The sequence below is a fragment of the Enhydra lutris genome, unplaced genomic scaffold (assembly GCF_002288905.1).
Source record: "Enhydra lutris kenyoni isolate GAN:26980312 unplaced genomic scaffold, ASM228890v2 scaffoldscaffold13, whole genome shotgun sequence".
NCBI lineage: Eukaryota > Metazoa > Chordata > Mammalia > Carnivora > Mustelidae > Enhydra > Enhydra lutris.
Window position 1 is genome coordinate 2,149,773 of NW_019154097.1, and position 18,239 is coordinate 2,168,011.

The window sequence follows — 18,239 nt, forward strand, 5'->3', positions numbered from 1 at the left end:
GTGAGGCTCACACTCATAACCCCAAGAATCACATGCTCTACCTACTGAACCATCAAGGTGATCCTCTATGGTACATCTTTTGTCCATACGACTTACTCATTCCATGACCGAAAGCCTGTATCTCCCACTCTACTTCACCCATATTGTCCATCCCCTCACCCCTCTTTCCTCTGGTAACCATCATTTTTGTTCTCTGTACTTACGGGTCTGTTTCAATTACGTTTTTAAAAAGACGTAATTTATTTGCTATGAAATGCACAGACATTAAATGTTTAACTCCTTAATTTTGGCAATTGTGTACATCAGTGTCATTATCACTCTAAACAGATAGAGAACATTTCCATCCCTCCAGAAAGTTCCCTCTGCCCTTTCTTACACCTTACCCTAAAAGCAACCACTGATCTGTTTCTGTCACTATAAATAAGGTTTGCCTGTTGTGGAACCTTGTGTACATGGAATTATACAGTGCCCCCCCCACGTCTCCTTGGCGTTCACCATTCCTGTGCCTACCCCCATTTCCATCCACAACCCTTGCAATCCATTGGCTGCTGGCTTTCTCTGGATGAGAGAGGCAGCCCCTTAGTGCCAGGGAGTTAAGGACCTTGCCCTAGCGTTCTCAGTCAGTGACTGATGGGTGGCTATACACCCCAGCTCCCTCGCCCCTCAGTGGGGATAACTGAGAGGGATTTCACACAGTGTCCCATCCATCCCTGGTAGGACTGAGGCCTGGTTTCCCACAGTGATAATCTCAGTGATGCACACTATTGGTTCTCTTCTTTCCCCACCTTATTGATCCTGACTCCTCCGCCAGTGCTTCCCAGTATTGCCTTCTGGAAAACGACTTGAAATTTAGTATATCACGGTCTGCTCCTGAGTGAGTCCAACATAGGTTAACTACATCCTCTTCTGGGGGTATCTGGGTGGCTCAGTGGGTTAAGCCTCTGCCTTTGGCTTGGGTCATGATCTCAGGGTCCTGGGATTAAGCCCCACATCGGGCTCTCTGTTTAGCAGGGAACCTGCTTCCCCCTCCCACCTTGGCCTGCCTCTCTGCCTACTCGTGATCTCTCTTTCTGTGTCAAATAAATAAATAAAATCTTAAAAAAAAAAACTACATCCTCTTCTGGAAAATTCCTATTTTCTGCTTAAGTTGGCAAGAATCTGTTTCTGTTGCTTGCAAGTCATGGATCCTATCAAATTAACAGTGGTTTGGAGGGATGTGATACTGCACTTGGCCATAAGAACCTACAGTCTTTTTTTTTTTAAAGATTTATTTTTTTATTTGAGAGAGAGAGAGAGCACAAGTAGTGGGTGGGGAGAGGGAGAAGGAGAGAGAGAATCTCAAGCAGCCTCCACGCTGAGTTGCAGAGCCCAACGCAGGGCTCAATCCCAGGACCCAAGATTATGACCTAAGCCGAGACCAGGAGTTGGACATTTAAATAACTGTGCAACTCAGGTGCCCCCTATAGTCTTTGGGGGGAAAATTTTTTTTTTTAATTTAAATTCAATTTAGTGGGGCGCCTGGTTGGCTCAGTTAGTTAAGCGTCTGCCTTCAGCTCAGGTCATGATCCCAGGGTCCTGGTATCAAGCCTCATGTAGGGCTCCCTGCTCAGCATGGAGTTTGCTTCTCCCTCTCCCTCTTCCTGCCACCCCCCCACTTGTGCTCTCTCTCTCTCTCTCTCTCAAATAAATAAATAAAATTTTTTGAAAAAATTTAAATTCAATTTAGTTGACATAGAGTGTATTATTAGTTTCAGGGGTAGAATTTAGTGATTCCTCAGTTGCATATAATGCCCAGTGCTCATTCCCTCAAGTACCCTCCTTAATGCCCATCATCCAGTTACCCCCCACACCATCCCTCCAGCAACCCTCAGTTTGATGCCTGTAGTTGAGAGTCTCTTATGATTTGCCTCTCTCTCTGTTTTCCTCTTATTTTATTTTTTTTCCCTTCCTCTATGGTTATCTGTTTTGTTTCTCAAATTCTACATATGAGTGAAATCATATGGTATTTGCCTTTCTCTGACTGGCTTATTTCGCTTAGCAAAATAGTCTTTTTTCTAAAGACCATCAGAGCTCTGAAATGGGAAAAAGAGGGTCTCATGACCCTTTGTCTTTTGTATGTAAGCTCAGAAAACTGGAGTTCTGAGCTATGCTTGTGTGAATGGAACTCCTTGGATGGCACATAACCAGAGAACACCAGGTCTCTTGTGACCCCAGGCCACTTCTAGAGTAAGGACTGACCTAAATATTCTTCCTGGTTGATGATAATCAAGCCAGGATCCCACACACCGAAAGAGAAAGCAGGTACTGGGTCACTACTTTTGAGTCCTGCAGATGGGCTTGGGACAGCTTTTGGACTGAAGCACCACATCTAGGTCTTAGAAGAGAAGCTGAGTTCTTGGGGGCCCTGAGAGGTGGGCCAAGAACTAGAAAAATGTGGTCCTTGGAATAGAGTGCCACCTCTGTCCGCATATGGATATGGCATAGAGTGGTCAGTGGCTGGACCCACTGGATCAAATGCAGCCCAGCCTGGTCCTCGGAGCTCTCAGAAGTCCGCGAGCGCAGCTGACAGAATCTGGAACTGGGCTCCTTGCTGTCCTGAAGTTGCCTCCAGTCTTGGATGTATTCCTATAGTCCACACACAGGTGCCAGGCCCTGCAAAGAGCACTGGGGACATGGGGTGAACCAGACGTCCTCCCATTCCTATCTGTAAGGAAATATAGGACATAGTCACATAAGCAAGGAAGGACCTTGGGACATTATACGTGCTGCTGGGATAGATGTCTGTACAGATGAGAGGCCCAAACCAGGGAGGGCTGAGCTCCCAGGAAGAGAGCCCGGGGTAGGTCGTTGGGGGGCATCCAGGTAGAGGCGCCACATGAACAAAGGCCTGGAGGAGTAAGAGCCTTCTGGGTGGTTCTGTGCGATGGAGTCAGGGTTAAGTGTCCAGAGATGTAGAGAGGCCAGCAAAGGTCTGGTCATGGAAGAACGTGTATGCCATGCCAGTGAATTTGGTTTTCATCCTTGAGTCAATAGAGATTGAATAATATTAATTGAATGAACTGAACATAATTGAATAGTATTAAGCAGTGCATTATGTGGTCATTTTTGCATCTCAGAAAGATTTCTCTGGAAGAAGTATGGAGGATGAGTTAGAGGAAATGCAGAGGAGGTGACATATATGAGAGAGGGGGAAGAGGTGAAATCAGTAACAATGAAGAAGTAAGGTGAGGGCAACTGGGTGGCTCAGTGGGTTGGGTCTCTGCCTTCAGCTTGGGTCATGATCCCAGGGTCCTGGGATGGGGCCCTACATTGGGCTCCCTGCTCAGTGGAGAGGCTGCTTCTCCCTCTCCCTCTGCCCCTCCCCCTGCTTGTACTCTCTCTCTGTCAAATAAATCAAATCTTTTAAAAAAAAAAAAAAAAGGAGGAGGAGGAGGAGGAGGAGGGAGAAGGAAGAGAAGAAGAAGAAGTAGTAGTAGTAGCAGTAGTAGTAGTAGTAGTAGTAGTAGTAGTAAGGGTGAGTTCAGGAGAATTCCCAGGTCTGCCCAGGGCACCTGGATGATAGCGGTGCTATCCACCCAGATGGAGACATGGGGACATGGGTTATCTCTGGGTGGAGAGGACATGGCAAATTGACTTTTGGACATACTGAGTGAGGGGTCCATGGGATATATCTACCACCATTTCCATCACTGCCCTGACCACAGCATTTTATAAACATCTTTATAAATTTATAAATGCTTAGTGTCCATGTGTCCATTCTACCTCTACTACTTGTGAACTGCAAGCTTCTTGACCCTAGGGATCCATTTATCCATCATCTCTGTGGTCCCAGGACCTAGCACAATGACTCATGCCCAAAAATAGGTGCTTAATAAGGTTGAATGGTGGGGCTGGTGCCCCCAAAGAGGAATGACATCAGTCTGTTGCCATCACTGAGTCCTCCTTGGAATCAGATCCCAAACAAGTAGATGAAATCTCCTGTTAAAGGAGTTGGCGGGGGGGTGCGGGGGTCGCCTGGGTGGCTCAGTCATTAAGCGTCTGCCTTTAGCTCAGATCATGATCCCAGGAGGCTCAGGTCATGATCCCAGGGTCCTGGGATAGAGCCCCGCATTGGGCTCCCTGCTCAGCCGGAAGCCTGCTTCTTTCTCCCTCTCTCACTCCCTCTGCTTGTGTTCCCTATCTCACTGTCTCTCTCTGTGTGTCAAATAAATAAAACCTTAAAAAAATAAAGTTAGTATTTTAAAAAAATAAAGGAATAGAGGGGTACCCTTTCCTTTCACTGCCATTTTGTGGGGGCCTTCAGTTTGGACCAGGCAGAATGGGAAGTGGCCAGACCTGGGACATGGAGTCGGGTGGCTCAGGAACCCAGGACAGGACAGGCTATGGAGCTGGCTTGGTTTAGACCCGGCCTCCCAGGAGTGGGTGCCCATACTCATCCTGGGCTGCTCATCACAGGTAGATGTGTTGGGGGGAGGCACTTGAGGTTGGAAAAAGGTGGAGCAGGATGTGGCCTGAGGGGCCAGGAAACACAGTCCAGGGGCAAGGTGGCCGTGTTGAGCATGCCATCTGGCAGGCCCAAGACCTGCTTGAGGTCAGTTCATCCAACCTTGAACCAAACAAGGCCATTGTTTCCTCCACCCATTGGCAGGCCTGGTGACTCAGAGCTAATGGATCCTGCATTGTCGTCACCAAGGGGGGGCTGTATTCCTTGGGCGTTGGTCAGAGACTTGGCAGGAAGCATGAAGGCTGCTGGACGAGTCTGGGTAGTGTGGGCTCAGCCAGCACACATATCCCAGCTCTCACTCTGACCTGGGGCAAGACAGGGAGGAACTACTAGCTCTCCTGCCAGAGCCCCGTTTTAAGGCATCTCTGTCTTTATTGTACTGATCCCAGCACTTGCATAGGTGCTTAGGGCTTTTAGCGCTTGGCCTCTGTTCTGCTTCCAGGAATCCACACTCAAGCTGCTTCCTTGGCATCACAGTGTCTGCACACATCTCACCTCACACTCTCCTCTCTGGGGTCCTCAAAGCTGCCCTGGAAATCATGCTGATGATGGAATGTCAGTGGGCCCATTTCCCAGATGGGAGAACATGCACAAGGCCGAAGGGAGGAAGGGATGCACTCAAGTTAACCCCAACGAGTTGGTCTGGGCTGGGCCAGGAGTATGAGCTGGCCATCTCCTCCTGTCACTCACTTCCATGTTCATTCTATTCTAACCACAATTATCTCCTTGGTATTTACTTCCTGAGCATATCAAGCTTGCTTCTGTCCCAGGGCCTTGGCCCGGTAGTTCCTCCTCTTGGCAGACCCTTCCCCTAGATCTCACTCCTTCTTGCTTACGTGATTCAGGAAGCAGAACCTATATACTCAGTGGGAAGGCAAACAGGGTCACAGAGTCAGCCTCTGGATTCCACTGCTGGAAGGTGGGATGTGGGGTGGGGAGCAGTGATCTGATCTCCCGTTCCAGACTCACTGCATGCTCCTCTCCACTAACTGACCGCACTGTTTTCTGGATGCGCCAAGCTTCTTCCTGCCTCAGGGCCCTCACACATTCTGTTTCCTCTGTCTGTAACACTGTTCCACTCTGCTACTGCCTGCCCCAAGCACTACCCCCCTTGGCCTTCTCTGACTTCCCAGATGGATAGGTCACTCTCGGATCTTCCCAAAGCACTGAGTGTGTCTCATTTGTGGGACTTATTCCAGTGGCGATGATACAGCTCTGCCCCTGCCAGCAGGTACCAGTCTCCCACGTAAGGACAAGCTGTTTGAGGCAGCTATTGTGCTGACTTATTCCCAGCTATAGCCAAACACATGGAGCTTAACTGCTTATTAAACTCCTGTTGAGTGAATGAGTGGATTCTGGATTAATGAATGAGGTTTATTTGGCTATATTGACATTCATAGGGGTGCTTCCCAATAACAACTGGATATAGGAGTCAGGCTCATATTTTGATGAAGGACAGATTTGAACTTTGTCACTATAAATGAATCTAGGAGGTACTTGTCTGGGGAAAGAGACTTTGGATAAGGAGCATAGTAAGTGGGCTCCGCACCCCACAGGCTGCACAAGATTTTCCTCTGAACTTCAAAGGATCCAGAATTCAAGCTTCTTGGTCCCTTGAAGCAGCTAGAACCATCAGCAGACATTCCCACCACATTGATAAAGGTGTAAGGTCCAAAAACAAGGGAGGCGACAAACTCCTTTGTTTCCCCCTGTCCCCTTCTCACTCTAACCTGGATCACAGGCAGACAGACCTGGGAGCCAGATGAAAAATGCAGAGGTCCAAGAGCTTCCTCAGGCAGAAGGGTGGGGGCCAGCAAAGGGCTGGACCTGCTTAGCCCGGAGGTGCTCACCAGGGGTTCATGCAAGTGGAGGCGGCTAGAGACAGCTGGGAACCAACCCTCACCCCACTCCGACCCCGGCAAGGAGTCTCGGGGAAGCAGACCTCTTGTATGAGGAAGGACTCAGTTCAAAGCCATTCAACAATGAAACTGGTAGGTCGTGAGCTCCTCGTCCCTAAAGGTTGAATGACTTCGTGGTGGGGCTGCTGCCAGAAGGTCTAAGAGGAAGATGATAGACAGGACCTAGATGACCTTGAAAGTTACCTCCCCACACTTTATGAGATGTTTTTGCTTCAGGGCAGGAAATCATCATTAAATATTTGTTCTGCCTGGCTAAGCAATGGAAGGATAGCTGCCACCTGCCTCAGGGGCGTCCTTGGGCCTACAAGTTTCCTGAGGAGGGGCAGGAGGATCTTGAAGCAGAGTCATAGGCTTGGCTGCACATCTGGGGCCCCTATCAGCCTGTAGGGGTTACTGTCTGGCTGGCTGCCTGTAGCCCCCAAAGGGGCTAATCATGAATAAGAATCCTTCCCATTGACTCATTTAACTTTCTTACAACTTACCTATAGCCTTGAAATCTTTCAAAATTAAAGAAATTTTTAAAAATTTTTTGAAACTTGGATTTATGTATTTTGGAAAGAGGCTTCACGGCTGTACTTTTATTTTATTTTATTTTATTTTTTAAAGATTTTATTTATTTATTTGACAGAGAGATCACAAGCAGGCAGAGAGGCAGGCAGAGAGAGAGGAGGAAGCAGGCTCTCTGCCGAGCAGAGAGCCCGATGCGGGGCCTGATCCCAGGACTCCGAGATCATGACCTGAGCCAAAGGCAGCGGCTCAACCCACTGAGCCACCCAGGCGCCCCACGTCTGTACTTTTAAATTCTCCCCAGGAAAACTGAATCTGTAGATGGAACTAAAAAGTCGCTAATCTAAATTAATTCAAGAAATGCATATATAAATAAAACTTTATTATTCTGTTTATAAATCAGAAATTCTTTGAAGGCAGATAATCAAATATCTCATTCATATCTAAGTGTATAAGTATGTATATACTGTATGTACAAGTATGTGTATAAGTGAAGTGTATATTTAAGTGTATATGTATAAAGTGTATAAAGTGTATAAAGTGTGAGTGTATATGTATAAGTAAATGTATAAGTATGGGGCAGTTTTATTGTTTATTTTTTTTAAATCTTAATTTTATTTTTTAAAATTTTATTTATTTATTGGGGCACCTGGGTGGCTCAGTGGGTTAAAGCCTCTGCCTTCGGCTCAGGTCATGATCCCGGGGTTCTGGGATCGAGCCCCGCATCGGGCTCTCTGCTCAGCGGGGAGCCTGCTTCCTCCTCTCTCTCTGCCTGCCTCTCTGCCTACTTGTGATCTGTCGGTCAAACAAATAAATAAATAAATAAATCTTTAAAATTTTATTTATTTATTTGTTTGTTTGTTTGTTTGTTTGAGAGAGAGAGCCAGAGAAGAGAGAGAAGCAGACTCCCACTGAGCAAGAAACCCAATGTGGGACTTGATCCCAGGACTCCAGGATCATGATCTGAGCCGAAGGCAGACACTTAACTGACTGAGCCACACAGGTGCCCCTAGGGGCTTTTATATACTGATTTTTCTTGAAAAGAATCTTGTCTGTATTTAACCCACTAAAATGCAAATGGCACATAATTCATCCAAAACATGAGGGCATCTTCTTTTTTTTTATTTTAGAAAGACAAAGTGTGAGGGGTTGGGGGGGCCCTCAGAGGGAGAGAGAGACTCTCAAGCAGGCTCCATGCCCTGCCCCCACCGCACCCCTTCCCCGGGGGCCCGCCATATCAATTGTGCCCTTTCATGGTGGGAAAAGAAAAAAAGAAATGAAAAGAACCATTTTCATTTATATTTACACCTTGCTTCATCCTTTGCAAGATGTCTTCCCATCTGCTGTCCCCACTGTCCTCTTCACAGCAGCCCCAGGAGGGAGACAGAGTCAGAACTGCCATCTCCACGTGGTGCATGTGGGTAAACAGGCCTCAGGAAGGAAAGTGTCTTTTCTGCCACTGCATAGGTGCTTGGTGCAGACCCCAGCAAAGGCACCCATGGCTCCAACCTCTCTTCTCTGCCTCCTGCCCCCTTTCAGTGACTGCTTTTTTTTTTTCCTCCTTTCTGATCCGTCTCTCCTCTTTCAATCTCTCTGACTTGGTGTCTCTGTTTTTCTAGTTCCATTTTCCTCCCTCACATGCTCCAGCCCTCAGATTGGTGGCCACTTTGGAGGTTGTCCAAACTTCACCTCATTCTGGAAATCTGCCAGCTCTGCAGGCACAGCCCCAGGCTGCCCCGGGTTGGGCATCTCTGGTGCTGTGGTGCAGGTACCTAACTGTGGATGCCGCTCCCAGTCTCTCCATCTGGCCCTAGATAAGATAAGGGTGGGGATCAGCCCTATAAACAGGCCCCAGTCATTCCCCTGGCCCAGGACCCCAGCTAGCTCGGACGCATCAGCCCCGGATCAGCATGGCCGTCCGCCTGTGGATGGTTGCCCTGGCTGTGGCTGCCCTCCTCATTGTGGACAGGGGTGAGTGGACAGAGCCTGGACTCTCTGTGACTTGGTGATGGTAGATGAGCTTGTGGTGGGGGCAGAGACAGGCCCTGAAGCATCCTGTGAGGCCTTGGTTTTCTGCATATACCTTCTTTCTGTACCTCTCCACTGTGGTTGGGAAAAGCTCTGGGTTAGGAGAAAAGAAACCTGGGTTCAAATCCTGGCTGTGGCCCAGAACTGCAAAAACCCCTCCTCTCTTGGGGTCTCTGTTTCTCCAGCTGTAGCATAGGATGTCTTTCTGGTTCAAAGCTGCTCTAAGCAACTCCTCGGCAAGAGATGTGGGAAGCAGCAGGGAGCAGGCCTACCTCGGGAAAGACAGGTAAATCTGCTGGCTGCAAGGTAGCAGGTGCTGAAGGAAGCCTGGCTCAGGTCCTCTGAGCTCCTGTTTGCTGTAACAGGTGATGCCTGTGGGACGGATGGCAGCTGTGTGAGCCAAGGGTAGCCCCTTTCCCTGGGCTAGACACATGCTGGAATGGAGCCTTCTCAGGGCCTGGAGCACATCTGTGGTCTCATACCGACCATGTGTCAGGCATATTCTGGGCCTGATAAGACATATCAGTGAGCAAACAGAAAGAGAACTACCCCAATGATGCTTAAATCCAATGGGGTAGGATGGAAGGGAATAGACAACAAGATAGATGCAGTGTTAGAAGGTGATAAAGGCTAAAGAAAAAATATTGGCTAGGGTTAAGAGGGGGCTGCCATGTTAAATCAGGGGGTTCTCTCCTACAGCAAGGCTTCAAGGGGGCAAGGGAGTAAGCCATGTGGGTATTTGGGAGAAGTTTTCAGACAGAGCTGACAGGCAGTGCAAAGGCCCTGAGATAGGAGCAGCATAGCTGGAGTGTTGGAGGTATGGCAAGGAGGCCACCAGTGTGGCAGGAGGGGAATGAGAGGCAGGGTGCAGAGCAATGGGAAAGGAGATGATAGAGGCAACTGGGAACTATACTGGGTAAGGCTTTAAAGGCCAGTGTGAGAATCTGGCTTTCCCTCTGGGTGAAATGGGAGATACTAAAGAATTTTGAGCAGGGTTTTTTTTGTTTTTGTTTTTTTAAGATTTTATTTATTTATTTGACAGAAAGAGAGAGATCACAAGTAGGTAGAGAGGCAGGCAGAGAGAGGGGGGAAGCAGGCTCTCCGCTGAGCAGAGAGCCTGATGCGGGGCTCCATCCCAGGACCCCGGGATCATGACCCGAGCCAAAGGCAGAGGCTTTAACCACTGAGCCACCCAGGTGCCCCAAGCAGAACTGTGTGTTAAAAGGATCACTCTAGTTGCTGTGTTGAGAACAGACTAAAGGGGGAAGCAGGAAGACTACTTAGGACACTTCTGGAAGACCACTGACCTCATGGCCAGTCCCACTCCCACTCCCCTAGCTGAGAACACAGTCCTAGGTGCTGGGACAACAGAGCATGGGTTTGGGGGCTCTGCTTACTCCCAGCATGGCATCCGTTCCCTGAGCAGTTCTCCCATTGGGAACACTGAGGAGGCCTGTCCGGAAAAGAGTCCTTGTGCCCCTTTCAGATTCCTGCCTAGGCCAGGTGAGGAAGGGGTTCAAAAGCACCCTGAAAGTAAATTCAACCTCTTCCCACACCCTCCAGGAAGAAGCTCTATACAGAGTTCTGCACTCCACCCCCCTACGATGCATTTTAGTTGTGGGGCACATTGCCACATGAGGGCAGAAGCAGAGGAGCCCCAAGGAACTCAGGTCCGTGGGAGGCAAGTGACTCACTGAGTGGGACAGCCTGTGGTATGAAAGTGGCCTGAATGTCTGTGGCCCCAAAATTCATACGCTGAAATTCTAATTCCCAAAGTGTTGGTATTGGGAGGTGGGAGTTTTAGGAGGCAACTAGGTCATGAGGGTACAGCCCTCATGAACGCGATTAATGCCCTTACAAAAGAGACCCCGCAAAGCTCTCTTGCCCCTTCTACCACATGAGGACACAGTAAGCAGGCACCAGCTCTGAAGCAGGAAGAGGGCCCTCACCAGACACCAAATCTGCCGGGGCCATGACCTTATGACTTTCCAGCCTCCAGCATTGTGAGAAACAAACGTTTCTTGTTTTTAAGACACCCAGTTTATGGTATTTTGTTCTAGCAGCTAAATGGACAATAGACAAAAACTGGAGGCTAAATCCAGGTCTCCTCAGGAAACCCTGGGGGACATCAGGGAAGGATTCCCTGGGAAGTAGCATCTGAGCCTTACAATGAAGACAAAATCAGTAAAAGGGGGATAAAGACATTTCACCTAGACAGAAACAGTATAAGCTAAAGCAGAGCCTGTCCTGGAAAAATGAGCAGACAGGAATAGCTGAGGCATAGAAACATGGGGAGGTGTCCTAGGAAGTGAGTCTAGAAGGAAGTTTTCGATCAGCTCACATAGGGCCCTAAAAGATGAAGGAGCTCTGAGATCACAGGAGCCATGGAAGGCCTTTATATTTTTTTAATGCTTTTTTTGTACAACAGTTCTGTGCCATGAAATAAATCTTATCACTCAGTGAATCTTATTCAATGAATTTTGACAATGCACATACATGTGTAACCCAAATCTCTATCAAGATACAAAACATTAGGGGTGCCTGGGTGGCTCAGTCATTAAACGTCTGCCTTCAGCTCAAGTCATGATCCCGGGGTCCTGGGATCGAGCCCCGCATCTGGGATCTGAGACTGAGTCCCACATAGGGATCCCTGCTCAGTGGGAGGCCTGCTTCTCCCTCCCCCTGCTCTTCCCTCTCCCTCTGCCCCTCTTTGTGCTCTCTCTCTGACAAATAAATAGAATCTTAAAGATACAAAACATTTCTGGAGCACCTGGCTGCGTCAGTCAGTAGAACATGAGACTCTTGATCTCAGAATTATGAGTTGGAGCCGCATGTTGGGTGTGGAGCCTACTTAAAATAAAAATTAAAAAAAAAAATTCCAACACCCCAGAAACTTCCCTCATCCTAGTCAGTCCTCTCCCTTATCCAACCCTTGAGTCAACCACTGCTTTTTTTCCCCCCACCATAAATTAGTTTGGCCTGTTCTAGAATGTCACATAGTAAGCTGTATTTATCCCGAGGCTGCCCTTGACCTTGGCCTAAGGTGCCCCTTCCATGTAGTATGTAGCCTTGTGTCTGGCTTTTTCTGCTCAATGTTTTGAGATTCAGCCATGTTGTTGCATATAACCATTGTTTGCTCATTTTATTTCTGAGTTGTATCCCAGTGTATGTATGTATCATAGTTTACCCATTCTGTTGAAGGACACTTGGGTAATTTCTCATTTCTAGTTTCACAATCACAGGAGAGTTTTGAGCAGTGTGGTGCTGGGTCTGCATCTTAATGTGCCATGCTTAAACAGCATTTCAGGGGTCACTTCACCTCAATTCCCTTCTCCCTATCTACCTTGGAAATCTCTTTTAATAGCAACCCCAAGAAAAGCTAAAACCACAGTGGTGGGCACACCTCCAGTGATGGGAGAACTCTCTGCTTCTGGAGACAGCCTCCTTCACTGTGGCAGAGTTTCCACTGAGAGAAAATTCTGGAACTCAAACCTGCCTCCCTACAGCTTCCTCGCATGAATGGGCTCTGCCCTGTAAGGTTGAGAAGAGATCCTCTCTCCTTTGGCCCTGGGATAGCCCTTTAGAGACTTCAGGAAGCAGCCTGCCCTTCTCCAATTTACATAGACACCCTTCCTTCCACCTGTGGCATTAGATGTGGCTCCGTTCCCTCATCTGCCTGTCACGTTCTCCACTCACATCAGCTTGTTCATGTCCTGCAAGCAGGGCATCGAGACCTTTAAGAGCCAAGAGGCACAACTGTGTGTATGAAAAGAACCAGGCTGGGGAGTGGCAGACCTGTGTGCGGTCCCAGCTCTGCCCAACGATCCCACAGGGAGCTTTGGAGCTGGGGTGGCCCTTCCGCATTATTCAGTAGAAATGAGGGGTTCTGGCCATTGTACCAACATCGACGTGTCATTGGATATGGCCTGTTCTTGGGTAGGGGATGCGACCATGGGTGAGGTACTCTTTTTTCTGAGAGTCATTTCTAGGAAGGGATTTGCTGTGAGTGGCCAATACTCACAGCAGCTGAGGAAATGAGCACCTCAGTCTGGCCTGCGAGTGGGATGTGGGTAGCGGACCGCAGCATCCTTCCCTCCCTGTTACACGATGGTGATAGAGATGTTAAGAGGAGTTAAGATCATGTGTTCTCCATGCTTGATTCATGCTAATTCAATTACTTTCATTATTATATGGGATATAACAATCCCAGTGGGATCTGACTAATAAGATAAGGCTGGACTGCCACCTCCCTAACCCTAGATTTTCTGTCTCTGCTCTAGCAACCCAAGGTTATAGCAGCTTTCTGAGATTCCCCCACGGTCTGGTGACTCAATACCCCTCCTTGAGGAATTCCAGACTAGACAGTAGCTGGAACAGGTCTCCCAAAACAGTCCTCAGATGCCAGACCTGCACCTAAGTCACTATCACCTAACTCGTGTTTTTGCCTTTCAGAGACGCCCGTGTCAGCGACAAGCCTGATTTCCCCAAGAATGGTAAGGCAGCCCCTTCCAGGTTGGGCTCCAGGGCTGCTGTCCTGGTATCTCCTGGTCTTCCTTCTGCATCCATGCTAAGAAACCAGCATTTTTCTTCTTTATACTCCTGCTCAAGTAACTGATGGCTCCGAGGTGGCTAGGGTAGCTTCCTGAGCCTGCAGGCTCCCCTGGCTGCCCTTCCAGGCTGAGTTGGCCCAGCCCCTTTGCCAAGGTCTCAAACCTGGCTTCCAGGACCTCAAGAGATCTCCCCAACCTGGTCTCCAGCGAAATCCCCTGCCCGGGCTCAGCAGGACTGAGCGTGCACTCTGTTTTGTGTAGTGAAGATGGACAGGCTATGGGGTTCAGGCCAGAGATACTCTGGTGCCCACAGTCTGTGCCAGCCTCCCCCAACCACACCCCATCGTTCATCCATCCCTTCACTCTGGAGGACAGACACCAAGTTGTCCCTGAATCCTGGTTCCACCTTGGCCCTGGGCCTGATGTCCGCAGGGATCCTAAGGCAGTGGTGCTGGCGTCCCTGAGACCCTCAACCCAGCCTTCACCAAGGGGGCTCAAAGTTGCCTTCCCATCCAGCAGCCTCGGCATCTCCACTGTCAGCCTATCAGACCCAGGCCTATTATTGGGCCAAAGAAATCAAGTACTTCTACATACATGATTTCAATTAATCCTGCATGAGAAGAATACTATTATTCATTTACAGTGTGTGCAGAGGAGGAAGCTGAGGATCCAAGAGTGGAGATGGCTCTCACAACTTCACACAACTCATAAGCGTGGAAGTCAGACTCTCTCTCAGTCTTATGACCACCACCACCAGACTGCCTCTTTCACCCCATCCTGTCCCACACTCCGATCCCAGTCCTGACCCAGCTTCCACCCTGACCTCGGGCCTGCCCTGAAACTCTTTCAGACTAGCCTCATTTAAGACCCAAGCCTTGTCCCATTTCTTCAGCCTTCCAGCACCAGGGGCCTGATGGCTCATGTCAGCCAGGGTGAGTGGAGAAGCCCTCAGTGAGGAGAGGCCCCTTGGGAGTGCTGGTGGTTCTGTCTCCTGGGTTCCTCACCGGGACCTGCAGCAGAGGTTCTAGTTAGACCCTCTGAAAAGTGCATGAACCCATCCCGAGGAGCTTGAGGCCATAAACTCACCTGACACACAGACACACAGACACACACTTGAATGCCCACAGACTTGGGTTCAGCAGACACAGGTACACACTTGTGTACACAGGCACAGCCCTACACCTAGTCATGCATGCACATCTAAGCAAACATGCCAAGGGGCCCTGAGTGGTTAGTTTCATATCCACTGGACCAACACTGGGCCTTCTAGAATCTGGCTCTTCCCTGGTGCCCCTGACTCCAAGCAAAGTCCCTTGGTCCCTATTAACTGCCCCTGAAGTGCTGAGTGCCCTCCCTCCCTTCCTCTCTTTCACAGCCCATCTGTGAGCACATGGAGGAGTTTCCTGTCTGTTCCCAGACATCCAACCTGGTCTGTGGCACTGATGGTGTCACGTATGACAATGAATGTCAGATCTGCTTGACCCGGCTGTAAGTCCACCCCATACCTTCCCCTCAGCTTGCTTGGGTGGGCCCCAACTCTGGTGCATTCAAGTGTGAAAGGAACAAGACTTGACCTGCCTCTTCCTTCACACACCTTGGCTTGAGAAGAGTCCTCCAAAATTGCCCCTAACAGAATGAGCACAAGTATATTTCAAAGAAGGCACGTGGTTCCAAGTACAAAGCCTCAGCTGGTAGGAGGTTGGGGAGGGGGCAGAAACCCTGGGTTCTTTCCCTCATTCTGCCCCTGACCAACTAGTTGACTTCATTTGTTCATTTATTCCTCTAACCAATAATTATTGATTGAGTGTCTACTATGTTAGGCACTGGGGATACAATAGGATATAAGCTAGACAGCATCCCTGGCCTTCTGGAGCATGTAGTAGTTTAAGGAGGAAGTCAAACTAATGGTCAGCCAACTGTAGCATAGAATGCTCAAGGCTCAGATTGGGGCACTCAGGGTTCTGTGAGTGCAGGGCAAGGACAAGGGCAGGGAAGACTTTCCAGCTCGGCTCTGAAAGATAAGCTGATATTGGCTTGGAAAGAGAAGGAACAAGGAAAGGTAATTCCAAGTAGTGAAATTAGATTGGAAAATGTCTAGAAAGAAAGAAAGAAAAAGTTTGTATTTGAGAAAATGTAAGAAATTGGATACAGTGGAGTATGAAATTTAAAGACAAGTGGGGAGAGGCAAGAAATGAGTTGAGAGGTGAGAAGGGCTAGAACATGACCTTGGTATGTCTGATCACCTATTTGATCCCCTTTCTTCATTAATAAAACCCTTGAGCTGGGCCAGAGCTAATCAGGATCATGGAAGACAGTCTTCAGAAGCTACAGCATTCTGGGGAGCCTCGGTGGCTCAGTGGGTTAAGCTTCTGCCTTCAGCTCAGGTCATGGTCTCAGGGTCCTGGGATCAAGCCCTACATTGGGCTCTCTGCTTGGCGGGGAGCCTGCTTCCCTCTCTCTCTCTCTGCCTACTTGTGATCTCTCTCTCTTTGTCAAATAAATAAAATCTTAAAAAAAAAAAAAAAAAGAAGAAGAAGAAGAAGAAGAAGAAGAAGAAGAAGCTATAGCATTCTGGCCAGAGAGGCAGGGTAGAGTCCCTGAAGGGTTTGTCCTAGTCCCTGATGAGATGGGACTCATCTTTGTCTCCTGTGATCCTAGGAAAACCAAACAGGACATCCAGATCATGAAGGATGGCAAATGCTGATCCCCATAGCAGCCTCTTAAGCCACGAAGTTTCGGGCTAGACCACAGTGCTGGGAGTGAAGGATGTGACATGAATAAAAGTTCCAGTCCAACTCAGCCAAGTGAGCCAGTATCTTTGGGGACTCTGATGAGGTGGTTGTTGGTGGTAGGTGGGTGTGGTAAGGATTCTGCCCTGACCTCTCTACTTTGAACATGATGTCTTCTCCATTCCTCCAGCACTCCTCAACACTGTCACATGCTCCCCTAGAGGTCGCAGGTCTCTTCTGCTTCTTGAAGAAGTCAGTCCCTGTCCCCTGCATGCTTGTCTGCCCCAGCCTGCTTGTCAAGAACCCTAGGTGACCTCTGTACCCTCTCCCATTGTCAGAGAGCAGGACCCAGCCTTTGGGAGAGTCCTACACCCCTCATGGCCTTCTCCCTGGGTTGTGCCAGCACCCCAAGTCTTAAGTCTTACACACACACACACACACACACACACACACACACACTCTGATACTAATACTTAGATAGTGTACACAATATATCTAAACTACTTGTTAAATTACTGACCTAGGTCTATAACAGTTAAAAATAGCTGCCCCAGGCCTTTGAGTGTCTCCCTGCACCTTGGCCACCCACAGCAGGACGACATCCAGACCCTGCTCTGTTCTTTTGGTCACTATCCATTCTGACTGTTAATGTTGGCATTGGACACAAGTCCAGGCATACACACCACATGTGTACCTATACAATGGCTCACAAAAACACAGAGTATCCAGAAATCCCACCACAGAGGCCCTAGCCTGTGGTCCATGTCAAATAACCCTCTTTTGGCCAAAGTGAATAAAAGGAGCCACTTGATAATGGTGGCAGAGTAAAAGAGTGTGGAGACAAGTCCTGGCCAATAGAAGCAGGGTCACTTGGACTCAGATTCCTGCTTTAGCGGGGCCCGAATGAGCAGGAAACGTGCTGTGGGAAAACACATTGGGAAGAAAGCCAGGGCAGGAAAGGCAGGAACCAGCATTCCCCAGACAACTGAAATGGGGGCATAGACAGGAACTGTTGCTGATAGACCTGCAGGTAGAGGTCATCTACAGGCCCTACTACTTACTGCCACTGGTAACAGAAAATTTTGCTCCTCTCCTGCATAGGAATGATGGCAGTATTGAGTTTGGCTGTGAGAAACCCAAATGCCAAAATAACAGTGGCTTCAACAGTTCATTTTCCTCACACATGGACCTCTGCAGTGTGCTAACTTCATGCTCCTTATATAGTTACTCTGCTATCCTCATCAGTTTCCCCTTCAGTGTACATGACAGCTGCTCTAAGAAGGGCACTCTACTGCCTCTGAAGATGATGCCCCATAAGACAAACACACTGTGTGTACAGCCCATTGCCTAAAATGGAGTCTCTTGGCCATGCTAGCACAAGAAGACTGGGAAAAACCATTATCTGGTGAGCCATGTGCTAAGGTGGAAATTAGTTCACTTATAGGAGAGTGACTGTTGGTGATCTCTAAGCCTCTGCCCTAAGTGGGAAGCCCCTCTTACACTCAGGGGGCACAGCTTCTCAGCCAAGCTTCCTGTCAGTGACCCTCCCCTCCCAGGCTTCCACAGCCATGCTGAGGGATCCCAAAGATCACACCAGAACAATGTGCCCAGGTGCCAAGCACAACACTGGAAGAAATACCTAATTCCCCATGTTACAGATGTGGAAACTTGGCCCTGTCTCTGGAAACATAACTGGGTCCCCAAAGGCCCTATCTGTGGCACATGACCCTGCTGCCCTGGCTATTACCAATCAGCCAAAAAATTCTCCGCCAGATTTTCTGAATCGCAAATAAGGAAACAGGCAGTTCCTCTCTCATAGTGAAGCTGAAAGATGTGTGATGTGGGGGCTGCTGACAGCCACGTTTCCTACTTTGTGGAAGAAGCAGGATTGAGAGAATGATGCCGGCATGCAAAGAAGGAGATGCAGAGACTGATTCCAGGCTGTGTTTGAATCCCTGAAGCCCAACTGCCCTCGAACACCCCAAAGCTATGTGGGATCACT

The 18,239-nt window shown here is 48.7% G+C and overlaps 2 protein-coding genes and 1 long non-coding RNA gene across 4 annotated transcripts in view; 2 read left to right on the forward strand and 1 right to left on the reverse strand.

The window, feature by feature from the left end:
• Window positions 1–2,107: 2,107 nt before the first annotated feature.
• The window catches only part of LOC111145885 (BCL2 associated athanogene 1), a 29,475-nt gene continuing 13,343 nt past the window's right edge, over window positions 2,108–18,239 (reverse strand). The window contains exon 8 of one of the 2 annotated variants that reach the window (XM_022501181.1): window positions 2,108–2,704. The gene's annotated coding sequence lies outside the window, so the exon portion shown is untranslated. Of the gene's footprint in view, window positions 2,705–11,877; window positions 14,519–18,239 lie in introns of those variants that run through there. The other variant, XM_022501179.1, reaches the window with a different exon arrangement.
• On the forward strand, window positions 8,806–16,294 carry LOC111145886 (serine peptidase inhibitor, Kazal type 4). Its single transcript, XM_022501182.1, has 4 exons — window positions 8,806–8,901; window positions 13,411–13,451; window positions 14,884–14,996; window positions 16,167–16,294. Exons 1-4 carry the CDS (start codon window positions 8,841–8,843, stop codon window positions 16,210–16,212), a joined length of 261 nt encoding a protein of 86 aa, XP_022356890.1. The 5' UTR covers window positions 8,806–8,840; the 3' UTR covers window positions 16,213–16,294.
• Window positions 16,286–18,233, forward strand: LOC111145887. The gene is made up of 3 exons (XR_002640508.1): window positions 16,286–16,312; window positions 16,428–16,489; window positions 17,896–18,233. It is a non-coding gene; the product is annotated as an uncharacterized LOC111145887 (long non-coding RNA).